This window comes from Callorhinus ursinus, unplaced genomic scaffold, assembly GCF_003265705.2.
Source record: "Callorhinus ursinus isolate GAN/ISIS: 27379988/994484 unplaced genomic scaffold, GSC_fseal_2.0 scaffold27, whole genome shotgun sequence".
NCBI lineage: Eukaryota > Metazoa > Chordata > Mammalia > Carnivora > Otariidae > Callorhinus > Callorhinus ursinus.
Window position 1 is genome coordinate 3,426,427 of NW_027397089.1, and position 18,715 is coordinate 3,445,141.

Genomic DNA, 18,715 nt, shown 5'->3' on the forward strand with positions numbered 1-18,715 from the left:
CTGGAAGGACACAAGAAGTAGGCTGGGAGAGAGCTACTTTCTATTTCACAACCTTTTGTAACCTTTGAACTTTGAACCATCATTATCTATTCATGGTACTTAAAAACTATTTTAAAAACAGATAAAAAGGAATAAGAGAAAGTAAAAAATAAGGAAAGCCTACATATTTATATGTAAGTACTTAAAAACTATTTTAAAAACAGATAAAAAGGAATAAGAGAAAGTAAAAAATAAGGAAAGCCTACATATTTATATGTAATCTTTTACTCCGTACTACATGGGTATTTTCTTATAATTGCCTTGATTTTTAGGCACCCATATAAAACAACCAAATAAAGATTATTTAAATTATATATAATATGCCATGTTATATATATAATATTACACACACACACACACAGACACACACACTGCCTAAATTAAATGATAAGAAAAGTAAATAATTGACTTGGAAATTTCCCAAATGCAACTCTTATGGAGATTTGATTACATCACCTACGTTAAATCTCATCTGAAATACACCATTTATAATCTATACATTAGAAGATCTACATGTATAGGTGATAAACCATAATAAACCAAATATTTGAGATATCGTAGAAAATTTGGACTTATTGCCAATTATCCACCAAATTGGGGGCCTACTATGTGCCAAGTACAGTGCAGGATCCTGAAAACTAAAAGATCAAGGAGCAAGGTTCCTGCCCAAAAGCTTACAGATTCATAGAGGAATGTGATTTAAGACACTGTGCCTATGCCATCTGTAGTGAGGCAAAGAGAAGGAGGCAGGTAATTCTACCTGGTGAATATAAGGGATCAGAAAAGTCTTCATAATTTATGTACACAGTGGTAAAACTGGTATATATGATACATATAGGTTAAACACTTTGTAAGAGAAAATAACAGAGGGGGAAAATCTTAAAATTCTAAAATATTTTCATATGAAACTAGTTACCTGGGCGAAAATCAAAACATCCAGCTATATTAGAGAATATCAGGTATTTATCTAAACAAAGCAAATATGGAGCTCTTGGGAAAAAGTGAGATACATTTTTCAGTTTTCAATTGGGTATCTTTCATCAGAGAGACAGATGGAATCTAATGAAGAGACATCTCTCAGATGACATTTTTAATGATGCACATTCCAACTCAAGATCATCCTATAGTAAAAGATTTCCTGTAAAAATAGAATTGCTCCTTGAAAAAATACTGAAAAGAAATAGGAGGGTATTGGACATTTCCACTGTAAAATGAACCATGACTAATCCAGAAAAAGAAAAATACTCCTGTAGCATACATGATACAGTAAAATTTGGAAATTTGAACCAATTTCTAATTGTATATTACATTGGGGCCAGATAGAAACATATACTTCAACATGTGGTTGGCAATTTTCTGAATTAATATTTTTGATTTAACTTTTGTCAGATACCAAACCAAGGGCAACATGCTCTAGCATCAGAAAATGCCCAAGCCTTCCTCTGCAGAGAACTCTATAGAAGCTATGTTAAGAGAAAATACAAGCCTAAAAAGATCGCAAGTTTCAACAGACCACTGTTCGCTCCAGCTATTTCAAGGATTGAATCCTGTGGGGGCGGAAAAAAGCATAATGATTTGGGGAAGAGGAGCTCACAAAAATGGAGAAGCCTCTAGAGGAAAAAATATACTTTAGGGAAAAAAACCACTGAGGCTGTCTATTAGTTCAGAAAGTCAGTTCAAATAGCATTCACTGAGCTCCTTCTACATATAAAATATGGGAGGATGAAGGAGACAGGCAGTTAGAGTTAAGCAGAGCTCCTGCTCTCAGGTATGGTTGGACTTCTCTAAATTCAGACACGTGTCAACATTCACACTTCTCCCTGTTTTGATTCCAAGTCTCCACCACCTCTCATCTGCACGTTTCATGAGACTCCATACCTACTTCTTTACCTTAGGTGTTAGCCACATCCAATCCATTCTCCACCTTGCTGTCAGGGCAATCTAATATAATGAAAACCTGATCTTATTCTTAAAACAGTCATCTATGCCCAAGGAATAAAGTCCACTCTACTAATCTGGCTATCTGTTTTCAAGTCCTTGTCTGTCTTTCCAGTGTCATTTCCCATCACTCCCAAGTCCCCCTTCAATTTCTAGTCCCCAAACTCATGGTCTTTGCAAAAGCTGACCTTTTTCCTAGAAGGCTCTTCTCATTACCCACATCGGCATTCCTACTGTCTGCCTATCAGGGTCTAGTCAACTTTCATGACCAGTGCTTGCTTTTCTTTTGGGAGAATGCTCCTAACCAGCCCAACTCCTCTGTTTATTCTGGGAACATCTATTAACACCATTAATTATTTGAAGCACAGGGATGATGTTTCACATAAATAACATTATATCAAAAGCCAACAAAAGTGCCTGACACATAGTGGTAGCTCAATACATTCTGTTAAATTTTGATGAATGAGTGAATGAGCAAAAGAGTTAAGGAAAGAAATGTAGGTTTGGTACATGCTTAAGAACATAAACTACAGGGGCTCCTGGGTGGCTAAGATGGTTAAGCATCTGCCTTCAGCTCAGGGCATGATCTCCAGGTCCTGGGATCGAGCCCCGCATTGGGCTCCCTGCTCAGCAGGGAGTCTGCTTCTCCCTCTTCCTCTGCCTTTCCTTACTGCTCTTGCTCTCTCTCTCTGTATCTCTTGGTCTCAAATGAATTAAAAAGAGAGAGAGAGAGAGAGAACATAAACTACAATATAAAAAACAGAAAAATGTTTGAATGTAGTGAAATGTAAAGGTAATTTTCACTCATGAACATGTTTGTGTCTGTTGTTGACTATACATCTAAAAGGGTGATTATGTATCTAAGGTTAACACTGCTTTAAAGACTGGCAAAACCAAAATATCATACAAAATTTTCAGATTTCAAAACAATACCATTCTCTCCCACTAGTTCAGTAATGGTGTCAGAGAAAGAGAAGGAGAGCAAGAGAGAAGTAGGGAGGGGCAGAGGGAATTGAAATCATCAGGGAAAGTAAAACACCCAAAAGGGAAAGCTCCTACATGCAAAACACAGTGTAAAGAGCAAATTGCTTAGGCTGTCACTTCAAGAAAAGAGTTCAAGCTTGCTTTTTTAAGTCTGAGATTTGTTTATCCTTTTGCGATATTGTGCTTTAGAAGAAAGATTTATTTGGTTTTCATCCACAATTCCTGGCTCACAGCTCTCAAAACTCTTGGAATTTCCTAAGTGTTGACAATGATAAAGGTGTCCCCAGTTATTTTAATAAAGTGACTTTTGGACTCCACCTACGAATGGGGACTGGTTGCCAGGAGAATCAAGAGAACATGCCATATGACTAGAGGGTTGGAACATTTAGTCCTACTACCCAACCTCTGGGGAGGGAAGAGGGGCTGGAGGTTGAATCAATCACCAATGGCCAATGATTTAATCAATAATGCCTATGTAATAATGCCTCCATAAAACCCCAAAAGCACTGTGTTAGTGAATGTCTGGAGATCTGGGGACAGTGGTGTGCTCTGGAAGAGAACATGGAACTCCAAGTTCTTCATTATACCTTGCCCTATACATCTCTTCCATCTGGCTATCTCTGAGTTACATCCTTTTATAATAAATTAGTAATCTAGTAAGTAACATATTTCTCTGAGTTCTGTGAGTTTCTCTAGCAAACTGATTGAACCTGAGGAGGGGGTCACGGGAACTCTGATTCATAGTCAGTTGGTTAGAAATATAGGTAACAACCTAAACTTGTGACTGGTCTTTGAAGCCAAAGAGGAGGGTCACTGGAACCTCTAATCCATAGCCAGGTGGTCAGAAACACAAGTAATAACCCGGGCTTTCAACTGGTGTCTGAAAAGGGGAGAGGGGCAGCCTTGTGGGACTGAGACCTAACAGGCGAAATCTAATGTTATTTCTGTGTAGACAGTGTCAGAACTCAGTTGAATTGCAGCATACCCAGCTGATGTCTGAGAATTGCTTATTGGAGTGGGGAAGCCTCCACACATACACACATACACACATTGCAATTGGGTTCACGAACCTAATTTACCTGTGCAAATCACATAGTCAAGTCTTTACTATAGAAATAACATCTCTTGACTATAAATTACATAGATTTCTTTCACATATTCTGATAGATTGATTTTAATTATTGATGAAATGGTAAGATTTTATTGTTATTATATAAATAATATGTAACAGCTATTTATATGATAAATAATATAAAAACAAACAATGATTTTATGAAGATGTACTACCTGCTGCCTGATTGTAAACTCGTTGATGTCAACAGGGTCCTTTTTGACTCAGATTCATCAAGGCTGGTAGCAATATGGGTGGGAACACTGGAGTCTGTATGCTAAGATAAGGACTAAGTCAGCAACAAGAAAGTCAACAAGCTAAGGACAGAAACTCTGGAATTTGAGGGGATGAGGCAGCAGAAACAGCCAAAGTCAGAGGCAAAGGCCAGAATTTTCCTCCAAAAGGTTGTATTAATGTTGTAAACCAATTAATACAAAACAATCTATTAATTTTGAAAATCAATGCCCCATCCTAGAGTTGATTTTCCAGAAATTGAGAAATTGTGGCTTGAAGAAGATAGGGTTTTCTGCTGACCGTCTCATAGAAATAAAATCTATTTGAAAATATCCTTTATATATGGTAGATAATATTTTATGCTTTATGTTTTAAATTTTTAAACGAGATTTAAATCTGTCATAATTCTTCAACAAAAGGATCCAAAACAAATTAAATTCTTTGTATATCCACTGCAATGATTTAATTAATTTAACTACTTCAATGGTCCTCAATAGAAAACCCACTTATTAGAATAATAATAATCACCTACAAAGATATATTAAAAATACATTTCAGAAAACTTATCCAAAACATTCTAATAAATTAACAGGGAATTATCCTTTTAAAATGATGAATATATATTGTTATTAGCTAATAAATTTTATAATTATCAGTAACATTAAATTCATGAATAAAAAATACTATAAAAATCTATTATTTCCCGTGAGTTTAAAATATTTCTTGCAGAGAACATAGGACTGGATATATATGGCATTTTTTCCCTTTCTCAGCTTACTGGACACATTTTATACAGTAAAAGCACCATAAATAATATTTAATATGTCTTACCCAATGCAGTTCAGCCTACAAAAAATAATACATATTGTCAATAATACAAATACTTTTAGAAGCTACAATTTGTTTGGTGTAGGTAATTAGTCACTTTCTACAGTAATTGATTTAGCCAAAACTTTTTAGAAAATGTTGCTCAGTTGATCTAAAAATTTATTAAGAACAAATCTGGTAGGACGTATGGTATATAACTGAAAATTCCTTAGGCTGTAATAACAGCTTTACTTTCTCCCTGCGTCATTATTTTAACGTCAAATGAATGGTTAAAAATGTAAAGCTTATTAGTATGCTACGTTGTCATTAAAATGATTTTCTGGCCTAGTGATGATTCTGAATGCCATGTTCTTTTTATCTTTAATCTTGTATAATATAATGATAATTTCTAAGGCCAATGGCATTTTCTAGTTATTCAAAACTAAAGAATGTAATACAACATAATGGTGCTTTCATTCACATACGGTTAAGTAGCCTTAGAGTTGCAAGTTGTGTATAGTGTGCAAAAAGTCATAGAAGGAGTCAGAATGTACTGAAAACAGGAAAAATGTTTTGTGAGACTTTTGGTACGTGGATATACTCTCTTTGACAGCAATGTCAAAATGGAGCACAAAACACAAAGATGTTCGTAATTTTAACCCAATGATCTTGCTTGAGAAAAACTGAACTGATGAAAAGTTGACTGCATAAGGATATTTCTAGCAGCACTGCATAAAATAACAAATAATGAAAACCTATTCCAGTGGTTAACAAGAGAAGAAGTACTGATTAATGCAATAACATCTGAAACAAAATTTATGATACAACAACCTTTAAAAATAAAAATAGACTAGGTAACACAAAAAAGTTTACAATATAATGTTAATGGTTTTGACAATGTCATGACAATGATATAAATACATATTAATGTAAATAAGGATCAAATGATCATATACAAAATGAAAATAGCTATTGTTTATAATTTTTAATCTTATTGATATGTCACTTTTAAATTAAAATACAATAGGGTTACTTATTAATCACAGGATTTCTTTTCTAAGTTCTAGTAGAGAGTGCTACTAAATCCAGTTGGAACACTAAAACGACTGGTGGGTTTTATTCAAGTGTCCTGATGAATCATAACCACTTTGGTGATTTACAGATACTTCAAGGTACCTTCCAAAGGTGTCTGAAATAATAGGAAATGAGTTATGAAAGTAAGAACATCCAGCAGCGTTGTTGTTTGTGTTTTTTTTTTTTTTTTGGTGTACATTTTGGCTTTTATGCTCTTCCAACTCATTATCACTACTTATTCGCTCAAACACTCTTAGAATGTAGAGTATGTGCTGTAAATTTCCACACCACGCCTTCTAAGCCCAATCAGTAGACTAATTCGCAGATCAGGTAAGAAAACTATTAGAGATCCAAAGGCTGAGGTTTCCAAAAAGGAATTAAGGTAAAAATCGAAGTAAATGAGGTAGGCGATAAAATCAAAGTGAATTAAAAAACAAAATTCTGTGACAAACTCAAAGGTTACAGTAGGGTCCAGAAGACAAAACTGAGGGCAGCTGTCTGGGTCTCAGTACTCAGGAGTGAGTCACATTTTCAACTGAAGCTCTTCATAGGAAAAATATTTGAAAAAGAAAAATGTAAAATGGTGAAGCTAAACATAAAATGTGAGTATATTGGTAAGCATAAATCAATAAGGGCTTGCAAACTACAAGAATATTACACTAAGATGTGTATGTTCCTGAGGAGCAAAATCTTAAGAGGATTTTACTTCTATTTTCTCTATAATGATTGAGGAGACATTCTGAGTCACTACAAAAGGAGATGAGCCCGAAAGGATTTTATAAAGATGGCTCCCTTTACTGAAATTACCTTAAAAATTTTCAGAACAAAATGACAAAATTTGATCAGGATGGAATTGCTATGAGCTACCAAATTGCAAATAGGACCTGGGAGTGTGCTCTGCATTACACCTGATGCTAGGTTCCCTTGACCTATCCCATTCCTTCCAACTCTCATTTTCCATCGTTGGCTGTTAAAAGGAAGTCCCTGGAGACTCCTAAGGAACGCTTGTCTAGCAGAATAGAGGAGGAAACAGGGTGCTAAGCGTAAAGGCGTGTTTACTTTAGCTGTAGGAATTCAAAGTCGGACTCCGTAGATGGGTGGGCATGAGTGGTTGGGAGGAAGGGGAGAGTTGTCTATTCCGCTAACCATTTGCATCACATGCACCCAAGGAAAAAATGTTTACCTGGTGGAGCCACGGTTAACCTTTTTTCCTTGCTGAGCCGGTGCCCTTGGATGAATTCATTCATGGAAGGGGGGCCCTTCAGAAGAAATGATTCTGTGGAGGTGGGATCAGGGGGAACTCTTAATAAATTCTGTAGGTAGGTAGCCCCTGAAGTCCTGGGACGGCTCTGATCACAAAGGGAAGGTGAAAATTGTCTTGCAGGAGATCCAAGAAAATACATATAGGAAACAAAAAAGTTTTACTTTAATTACCTTTCAAAGCCTCACCAGTGACAGCATTATTTATACTGGCATTTAATTTTTTTTAACATGTAAATCAAGATTTTTGCTAATTGCTTAGTTTCCATACCAGGATACAACCCTATTTGGAAACTGTATTGGATACTGGAAAAGAAATTTATTATAGTTAGTCAGTTTGAACCGCAAATAGAAAATATTGATATTATTTGATTCTTTACGGAAAGTTCCTAAAATAAAAATTTTACCATTAACTGAAAATACAGGGTAAGTAATTCAACATCCAGGACTCTGTAAAAAGGTCACAAAACCAAGCCACTAAAAACCTGGCAAATGAGTTATTGAGCAACATTCACATACCAAGTGAAAAGGCACAAAAACCTGCTTTTAAGAAAAAGACTATACACATTCCATTCCATTTTACCTCAGTAGAGACATCTCCTTTTAGTCAGTTGTCAGTTTGGTAATGCGGACAAAAATTTCCCTAGGAGAACAGATTCATATTCTTGCCCCATTAAAGAGAAGCTGGTAAATAGCACCATTACCAGAAGTACAATGACTTTCAAATGTCATGTAAAACAGGTAAAACATAGCTTCATTCTTAATATTCACCCCTTAGCTAGCAATTTTTAGGTTGGAGGTAAGGGAGAGGCATATTTACGCATACAAGGAACAGCAAAAATGTTGACAGATACTCGAAAATTATATTATGGTTAATCAAGAGGTGGGGCGTGGGGGACAGAAAGGAATAAATCAACACAATTATCAAAAGGTTTTGATTTGGAAAAACCAACAGGGTCAAGCCCCGTTAATACAGCTACTCCCAGTTTTTCTCTTCCTTCCCTTCCTCCATCCTCCACAATAAGAGCACATTTATTTTTGCAGTTAACTAAACATCTGGCCTCTGCACCATACTGTGAAGATCGCTGCATGCATACCTTTTTCTCTGAGTACCACTGCTGCCCCGAATGTTGGGTGTCTGTGGGCCCTGACTATGCAGGAGGTAAGTGTCTACGGTGGGCACGGTGACTGACGCCTCCCCACTTACTTTAGGGCTGCCGATCTTGCTCTTTCCAAGTTTGCCTTTGCTGCGTCGGGACTGCTCATGGTCAAACTCTAAGTCCTCCAGCCGCTGAGTCAGGGCGAGTTTTTGCTGGATAGCCATTCGTAACAAAGTGTTTAGAGTCTTCTTCTCGTCCTCTGCGGCTGCTAACTGTCTCTGCATCTCATCCAACTGTGTGACGTATTCATCACATCTAGAACCCAAACACATCTCAGTGAAAATCTCACTGAAATTAAATGTCGAAACTTAAGTTGAACAGTAATGCACTGTCCTGGAATTTAGATTTAGAATCCTGGTCTTCCCTGAGCAGAATGAAGGTAACCCGTTACAGTGGAAAACTGGAAACAGCAGAGCAGATATAGTAACTGATGGTTCATCTATACAACGGAGTACATATGGACACTCTTAATAGGTGACATCTTAAACCCCAAGGACAGAGTTACTGTGGAGGCTGCTCCAGGGTGTCAGAAGAATGAACAGTAAAGTCTCAGGTAATGTTCACAGCATCTTAGATGTGTTACAATAGTCTGTACGTTCTTCTATGGTGCAACATTGTATTCTTTGGAGGAATGTGACAAGTTTGTTACAGACCAGGCTTGTAGCATGCAAAAGAATAATAATATTTATAAAGAAAACGTTTCCTTCTTTATCTATATTTATGGGTTTTGAATACAAATTGCAGCTGCACTGCTTTCAAGATGGCAGATTTGCCTAAATTAGAAACTTGAATATTTTCAAAGATTTCTCAACCAGATGATAAAGCAATAGATGTCAAAGAAAACCAAGATTTGCATAGGGTTTGATACAGATAGAGCAGGCTGTCAGGAACATCTTTATTCAGCTTTGATAGCAGAAAGATAAGCTCAGTGATCTTTCTCCCCATCAAAAGTAAAACCTAAGCACATAAACATTTGGAAGGAAAAATTAATCACACAATTATTCACAGATTTTTTTTCTGAGTTTACTTACCCACTAAGATAATAAATATTCTTCATGCACCAGCTGAGAGTTAATGACTCGATGGAGGTATCTAAAATGTACTATACAAACTGAAATTAACACAAGCCTTGCATCATTTTAAAGAAAAAAACAGACTCTAGTGAAAGAACTTGAGATCCAGGTGGGTCCCTTAAATGTTATTTTTTTTAACCTTAGATGTCAAGAAGCAGTAGGGATACCATAGCAGGGATATCATAACAAAGATTGAGACTTAGTAAAATAGAAGGTGGATTTCAGGACCCTGGGCTTATTTTTAACTGCTCAGATAATATTTTTAAAAATACTATGGAGAAAGGCAATTACGATACATAAAAAGACAAATAGTGTGAAAATGCACTATTTGGGAGAAATAATTCTTAAATAAACCAGATTGAGATATAAATGTCCCTTTAAAAAAGTTCTGATTTCTTTTTAAAAGAATATATATATATATATTCTACATGTAATGCTGACTGATTTCTTTCATCAAAGAGGGGAGCACTCTGTACCATCCCCCTTCTCTATCCAGCCCTTCACAGTGGCCAGAGGTGTATCTACCCTACTCCTTGAACTCTCCCAGGCTCAGACCCAGAAGTCAGTTCCTACAGGTCCCCTGCATCCCTGTGATCTGCCAAGCACAGTCTTCTCACAGCCATCACCAAGAGAATCAATCACAAAGTATGCGCTTGAAACTTTTCTCTCCTGATACACAAGGAAGCTGGACAAACTCCAGGGCTCAGGACTTTTTTTTACACTTATATCAGCTACATGTAAATTATTTACTGAATCTGCAAATAAAGCCATAGTTACGCTTCGTGAATTTTGTACCATGTTTGTATCATATAAGATATGTGACTGCTTTTGTTTTGGTACTGAATTGTGAAAGCAAAAAAAATGGATGACAACATCTTTGAAAAGCTCGTGATTTTGATGGGGCACCTGGGTAGCTCAGTCTGGTTAAGCATGGACTGTTGATTTTGGCTCAGGTCATGATCTCAGGGCCATGAGTGAGCCCCAAGTCTGGGCTCCACCCTGAGCATGGACCCTGCTTAAGATTCCCCCTTTCCCTCTGCCCTTCCCCTTCACACCGCTCTCCTGCTTTCTCTCTCTCTCTCTCTCTCTCTCTCTCTCAAAATAAATAAATAAATAAATTCTTGTAAAAAAAAGAAATTTCAGGATTTTGAAATCTTTGAATCAATACATGCTTAATCACTTCAAGTTTAAAAGCAAAATATAGAACCACTGTACTGTGATAATGAAACTGGTGGGGGGAGGTGGTCACTAATATTTGTCTAACTAATTGGCTGGGCAATGTGAATAATTTGGTCATAAATACAATTACATTTTAGAAATTCTAATTTAATTCACAGTGTATTAAAGTCCAAGTAATTAGCTGATATAATGAATATTGATATTCATTATGGAGGTGTCTTTTTCACACAATACTAATGATAAGCACTTTTATGTCCTTTAGTCACAGAAATAAATTTCAGTGGTGAAAATATAATATTTAGCTATTTTAGGAAGTACGTCCCCCCCTTATTGGAGGCTTTTGGGGGAGTCTAATTCTTTTGGACATATAACCTCTAGGGAAAATATCTATCACATTAATTTAAAAATACTTTCTGAAATAGTCATCAATAAAATTACATTGAAATTGAAAAAAAAAAAAAAAAGAATTGCTTGATCCAGTGTGTCCAGTAGAGGGCTCTGGAAAACAGCACAAAACATTTTGTCTTAGTTTGGTCAGAGTGGAATCTCAAGTGTTTTCTTCACACCTTACCCTCTTGGACGGCACACCAAACAACACTCAAGAGATAAATGTGAATTTTAAAGTCTTTCCCCCACCTATCGCACCTAATCTTGGAAGAAGAAACTATTACCTTGTTGCAAACATTGCTCTCAGGGATGAGAAAGTCGCTGCATCTTCTTTCAAAGCCTTCAGTTCGTTCCTAAGCTTCGTCATAGTTTCAGTCACCATTGCTTTCTCATTTTCGTATTTGTTCTTGAGATTAGCTAGTGCCACCTCAGCTGTCTGAAGCAGAAAGATCAAAATGCTTATGGTTTTCATATCAGGAAAACCGATCATACAGATTTGTCCATGCTGGGTCTATTATTTTCTTTCATAAACGGAGAATGAAATTGATTTGGTTACATTTTATCTATCTATCATCTATCTATCTATCTATCTATCTATCTATCTATCTATCTATCTATCTATCTATCTGGACTTTAACGTGGTTAAATTGCCCTGGAAGCCAGCTGTGAACCAGAGTCAGTATCAGGAGCTAAGGAAATGATAGTAGTTCAGTGAATAGTTAATGCAGGTGCTTGAAAGTGCGATTTTTCAGACAAAAAGGGAGCAGAAATGAAAGTTTATACAGGAAGGATTTTATCAAGAAGAAGGTAGTGAAGAAGCACAGACCGACTGAAATACAATAGAATGCAAATATTCTTGTGTCACGTGTGCTCTATGGGCCTAAAAGACACAGGCCATTGCAATTTATAGCATGGGTATATGACAAACTATAAATCCATATTACATGTTTAAGGAAAAGAATTAAAGAACCAAGTACTACCTGTCTTTGCCTACAACTTCAAAACAAAAACCTATAATTTAATTCTTCACAATCTCCATAAAAGCAGAAATTCCAAAATGTTGAATGAATTAAAATACTTGTTTGAACTTGGAATTTGGACATTTCTGAATCTTTTGAAATTAACAGTGTTTCAAGTTGAGAACTAGCTTGACACATAGTAGGAAGAAAGAAAAATGTGGACTGAATCAATGCATGAAATCAATGTATATTTAGGGACTGCCTGTTTGATGCATAGCGCGTGGTATAAAAATTGAAGGCAAACTGGAAACATACTATTTTTACAAACTGTTAACCACAGCTTTTTGGAGTGTGTAAAAATATTCAATACTAATGAAAAAGTCCATTATTAACGAAAAAAAATCCATTACTAATGGGATTTCCTAGGAAGACTATCCTGGTTTTTAACATTTCCTTTTGTGCTTGAAATGGACAGCCTCAACTTTCGTATGTCTCTATAGAGACAAGTGGATTCTTTTTAAAATTAAAACAATGTTGGGATAGGGTAGTTTGTTAATGTTTTGATTCCAGAGTAGTTTCTTATGAGTTTTAATTGAATTTCAGATTCAGATTAAAATGAGAATTTACTCATAAAATATTTTGGTATGTTCTGTAGTGCTATAGCTCAGTGGAATCTTCAGAAATATTAGATTCAGAAAATTATTCAGAATGCAGAAACTGACCTGGGGAAAAAATGTCAGTTGTTTAATTTTTAAAAAAATTATACACATATTTACTTAGGACAGACCATTAAGTTTAAAAGTTGTGAAAATGTTGACATACAAATCTGTAAGCATGTGGAGCCACATGATCCATCATCTAAGGTTTGGAGAGGAAGGAATGACAAAAAAGCAAGATCTGAAACAGAAGTACAAACTCATTTATTCTTTGTAATAAATGCTCCAGAAGACTCCACTTTGTTTGTAGGGTTTTTTGTTTGTTTGTTTGTTTGTCCACAGACTGTACAAAGCTTTTTCAGAAGTAAGAAATTCTGAGTATCTACAACCTTTGAGTAGATTTGGTGATGTCTGCATTCACTACATTCTCCATGCTCCCAAAGTTGACTTTCTAAATAAAATGTCTTGTTTCCAGCCACAGAGATCTTCCCCAACTATTCACTGAATATATCCTTCTATTCTGTGGCTCTCTACCTACTATTCTTTCTGTCTGGAATGGTTTCTTCCTCTCCTGGAAAACAACTCTTTATCCTTTAAGAACAAACTCAAGTATAATTGCTTCCATGAAGTTTTTTGCTAACCCCGTTAGGAAACATTAATCCCTTCCTCGGCAATGCTTCCATAGCTTCTACTGCAGCCTGTATAACACCACACTGTCATGATCTGTGTCTTTCCCCACAGACTCACTAGTTTGTGAGTCCTGGTCTGAAAGGTGGGGACCATGTATTAGTCTTCATTGAATGTTCAGCATCTCGCACAGTTTAGTCCACAGATGGTATTTCATAAACATTGCATATTCCAGCAGAAGACAATGTGCATACCAAAAAACCCTGAAGTATATTAAAAGATTCACAGAGAATGCAGAATGCCTATTTTTAAAACAGGAAGATTCCCCTTTTTCAAACTTTTATGACAGAATTCTTACCTCAGTCTTAATAGTGAACATTCCACAATGTCTAAATACGATGGATGTCATCTGCAGACATCTGAAGTTATTCATGGCACATAAGCATCATAGCAGTAGGCTCAGCATCATTAAAATGTAAACTAAATGCATGGCTAGAAATGTGTTTTCATTTTATTTACTGAGACCATAAGGGTTGTGATGCTAATGTGATGCAAATGGTACCACAAACCACTGAGAAAATAAAAATTTAGCCAGGAATGCTTTGTATTCCTGTATTGCACTGAATTCCAATGGTACTGTTTATACGGCTCAATATATCCTACCCTGTAAATAGTTACAGGCATGTGTTGAACTCCTACTAGATTACTTGGTCACTTATTTTTCCATCCCTATTTACTACCTGCCTTGAAATGTGTAATCAATGAATGCCTGTGCACAAATTAGTCTCCCGTGGCTTATCAACCATGCTTATCTATACTTCTGAATCAATTAAGCACCTTGACACTTATAGATCTAGGTTTCCAGGTTGTTAATATTCAACCTGCAAGAAGTCAAAGATATTATTTGAATGGCTTGACCATGAATGCCCAGGATATTATGTCTTTGATAAAGGTTGTCTAAGCCTCATCTATTATGGTATTAGTAATATGGTATTGGCTATTGATGACCACTCTAAGTCACTGGGTCTTTGGATAGTAGCAGTTTATGGCAATACATTCTTTCACCCTGACCTCAAATTGGAGTCAGATCTCTTACAAATTCTTTATTCATCCTAATCTTTTCTATTTCCCTGAAGTGATGGCACAAAAGAAGGTCCTAATTTGCCCTTAGATTTACATAAAACATATTTATGGTGCAAAGAATATTACTGCTTGTGGGATAGACCTCCCATTTACATCACTGGATTTATGGGAACTGAAGATAAAGATGCTAGAAAGCTGTACTGTGGATGACATAATGATGGTGTGGCTTCCCCCAGATAAGGGCAAAAGAAGGAGCACTGCATCTGAAATCATCCCCCAACACCAGCATTGCTTATGTTTGCAAGAAGGTATTTGATGCTTTGTTGTTTCTCTTTATCAACACCCTTTATTAGCACCCTTCTCAAATGTGTCTTTCAAGGTTCACTTTCCAGAGAAACTAAATAGAAATTAAAAATATTTTCCCACCTATATTTCATAGCACTCCCACCCAGGTAAAGCTGAAGGGTGGAAAACAAATTCAGTAGTGAAGGAGATCTAGGGATTAGTCAGGTAGAGTCCCATTGTAGCATTCCTGCTTATTCCAGAAGGACAAGACCTATTGTTAAGAAAAATTTTCTACTGCTTCAGCTCTGACCTAGGTGAATTAACATCCCAGCTGAACCTAAATTTCTGGTATGTGGTCACTGGCAGAGCTCGTGGACATTCTATATCTTTGTCTGTCTCTCTCTCTCTCTAGACTTGTTTGCTCTGGCCACCTGCCACGCTATCTCCCTGGTGTAAGCTGTCATGCCGGCCTATTCTGCCATCCCTCTATCACCTGTTTCCCCCCTCAATGACTGCTGGACTCCATCTAAGTACTGCCTGAATTGTCTTTCTACATCTGCAACTGCATTCTCCTTGGATCCTGCTTAACGACCTCACCTCTACCTCTCTCTAGAGGGGCATCCTTACTCTCCTGTGTCATCCACTCACTCACCGAAAAATAATTCTTACATTCTGATCTGGCACTGGGACATAGTTTGGTTTATTCCTCTGCTGACCAGGAATCTGACCTCTCATCCTGATGATAATGGACACTCAAAAACATTAAAGAATTAACTAGTTAGGAAAGCTTTGGCCAGCATGCGTTGTCAGGAGAATAAGATCACCTGTTTGTTGGCTTTCAGCACTGCCCTCAATGTGGCGATCTGCTCCCGTTTGGTGCTCAGCAGGGACTTGAGCTTGAGTATCTCTTCCATTAAGGCTTCCTTGTCTTTATCGATCATGGGGGCCAGCTCCCGTGCCGCTGCTCTTTGACGAGACAGTTGCAAGGACCGGTCCACAGCTTTCTGCAGATGCTTGATTTGGTCCCGGATTATGGCATTAAGGTTGTAGATATTCATTGGCTCTTTGCGGATGTCACTTGTATCTAATACTGGAGATGATGGTGGGGCAGTAATAACAGGCGAGATTGTGGGGGTCTTGGTTGGACTTGGTTCTTTGCTGGCCTCTGTGTTTTCTTTTGAAACTGGTTCAGATGAGGTCCTTGTTTCTACTGGGGATGACATACCTCTCCTGGCTAATCGTGGAGACAAAAGTCCCCTGGGGTCATCAGGCCCTTTCAGGCTGCCACTACGAGTGACTCTGCTCTGCCTGTAGTAGTCCAGCATGACCCTGTTGGGGGTTTCGTTATTACACAGACATACATGGTGGTAAAGCTGGGCTAGCTCCTCACTAAATGTCACCAACTCATCCTGGGCTGTATTAAGGGTATTGTGATTTTCGTTGGCTATGCTGGTCATCTTTTGCAATTCCTTCTCCATGTGGGCCATCTTCTCTCCACTCTCCTTGGTGGTCTTCTCAAGACTTGTAACCTGCTCATCATACGTTTGGATCTTACTCTCATATTTGGCTTTCTCTTCAGTATAGTTTTCTACAGATTTATTATATTTCTCCTTTAAGGCCTTAATTTCAGCTTTCAAATCAATCACCTCAGTTACTGCCACCCTATATTTGCATTCGAGGATCTCTAAGCCATTGATGTCCACTTCGTAGTCATGGGCCTCCTCCCCTGAGTCCCGGCCTTTCTCCCCGTCCAGCTCAGCCTTGAGTTCTTTGCTGCTCTGTAGGCCTCTCATGGCATTAACATGTTCTGTGAGCCGGTGCACCCGTTCGTGCTGCTCTGTCAGCGCCCCCTTGGTGTGTTCCAGCTGCGTCTGTGACTCCTGGAGATTGGCCAGAAGAATGGCCTTTTCCCGCTCTACCTGTAATGGCAAAGAAAAAGTCTCTGAATGACTTCAGTGCAATGCCAATGATGCACTTGATCCATTCACAGTCACGCATGTATTCATTTAAAATAACTGCAGCAGAGCCAATGTCCCCATTATTTCAAACTAAATTGGAGTGTGTTTTCTTATTTTAGCAGTTCTGGTAAGTCAATCAGTCTAAAAGCACATCATTTTAAAAGAATTATGCTATGCATATTTACTCATCCAAATTCTCATGCATTATACACATACACTCATGAAACTTAAATGTTATTCAAACAATCTTATTTTTATCTTTTAACACCTTATACAAAACATAACATGATGTCAAGAGATAGTACTTGGCACTGTCTTTATTTTGAGAGCCTTAGAATGTATCTGCTCCTTAGTTCATGTGGGGTAAGTGACTGTCTCAAGGTGCCTATGAATCATCCTTTCCTCCTGAGAGCTCAACCCCAAATCAGATTTAACACCTAAGGCTTTAACTTACTAAATAATGCTAGGTACCTTAACCATCCCCTTAAAAAAATAGACATTTAATCCCCAGAATAGACATGTATGACATTTGATAGCTTTTAATATAAAAGTCAGAGAACACAGAGTTTTAAGGTTAAAAGAACAATTTACAAATCATTTCAATTCCTTCAGTCCAGATAGGAATTTTAAAAATTAGCAATTTATTTGAATAACATGACAGTTTTGTTATTGTATACTGAAAAGTATTCTGGTCTCAATATAAAATACTGTCTCATCAAACATAAGTATATAAGAAATTATAATAGGAGAATTCAAAAAAACCATTTTCTGTCCCTTCATATAGGTAATCACTATGAATTAAAAGTTTTTACATGCTTATAACATAAATGTGTTTTTCAGTAAGCAAATAATATTATTGAGACTTGCTTTAAAGATAGCAGATTGATGTTGAATGTTTTTCTATCTAAAGGAATTTATCAGTTTGAACTTTTAGATTTTCCTGGATCATACATTACATCTCTCCAAACTTCTAAATTGCTAGGAGGTAAGTAAAGTTATTATTATACTAACAAGATAAATATCAATTCTTAAACTATAATTAATATAATACCAGCATATTACTTTAGGAGATCTATACCTATCTATAAATTTATAATACAGTATAGCAGTAGCTTTTTTAATAGATTGAGATATTGCCAAACTTTATTTTTTAAATTTTTTAAGAAAGACTTATTTATCTATTTTAGAGAGAAAGAGAGAGAGAAAGCAGGTGGGGGGAAGGGGAGAGGGAGAGAGAGTCTTAAGCAGACTCTGTGCTGAGTGCAGAGCCCAATGCGGGGCTTGATCTCACGACCCTGAGATCACAACATGAGCCAAAACCAAGAGCCTGACACTTAACTGACTGCCACCCAGGCACCCTAGTAGACTAGTATTTTTATGATCCTTTGTGGTATATGATATCCTTCATATTATTAGCATAATGAGACAGTCCTCACTTAAGTTTCTAATATGCATGAATTTCAGTGACCATGGTTAGTTAAAACACCAGTCCCCCAAAACACAGTACATTAACTGTGAGCAATGTGAGCAGTACATTTCAATGACTAGTACATTAACTGTGAGCAATGTTGAGCAGTACATTTCAATGACTAGTACATTAACTGTGAGCAATGTGAGCAGTATAAACTTTGCTGCTTCAATCTACAAAATCACTACATAATAACATCATGACAAGTGACAAATCATATCACTTCTTTCAAAGTGTTTCAGTGATTGGTCACAGTGTATCTGTTATTCAGTTCATTCACAGAGAGCAAAGTGTAGTTGTGTTCTCTTGTCTTCTTGTCTCCCAGTGGTAAACCCACATGATATCTTACCAATATATAGTCCAAAGAGGAAAATGGGGGAGAGAGAAAGGAAAGAGAGAGAGAGAGAAAGAAAGAAAGAAAGAAAGAAAGAAA

General features: G+C 36.9%; 1 protein-coding gene across 6 annotated transcripts in view; it reads right to left on the bottom strand.

The window, feature by feature from the left end:
• BICD1 (BICD cargo adaptor 1) overlaps positions 1-18,715 on the bottom strand; it is a 228,553-nt gene that overhangs the window by 37,789 nt on the left and 172,049 nt on the right. For 3 of the 6 annotated variants that reach the window (XM_073877732.1, XM_073877734.1, XM_073877733.1), the window contains exons 5-7: positions 15,681-16,775; positions 11,531-11,682; positions 8,655-8,862 (exon numbers count right to left, since the gene is read on the bottom strand). In XM_073877732.1, the coding sequence (XP_073733833.1) occupies positions 8,655-8,862; positions 11,531-11,682; positions 15,681-16,775 (1,455 nt within the window). Of the gene's footprint in view, positions 1-4,248; positions 4,350-7,370; positions 7,565-8,544; positions 8,863-11,530; positions 11,683-15,680; positions 16,776-18,715 lie in introns of those variants that run through there. The other 3 variants (XM_073877731.1, XM_025879520.2, XM_025879523.2) reach the window with 3 other exon arrangements.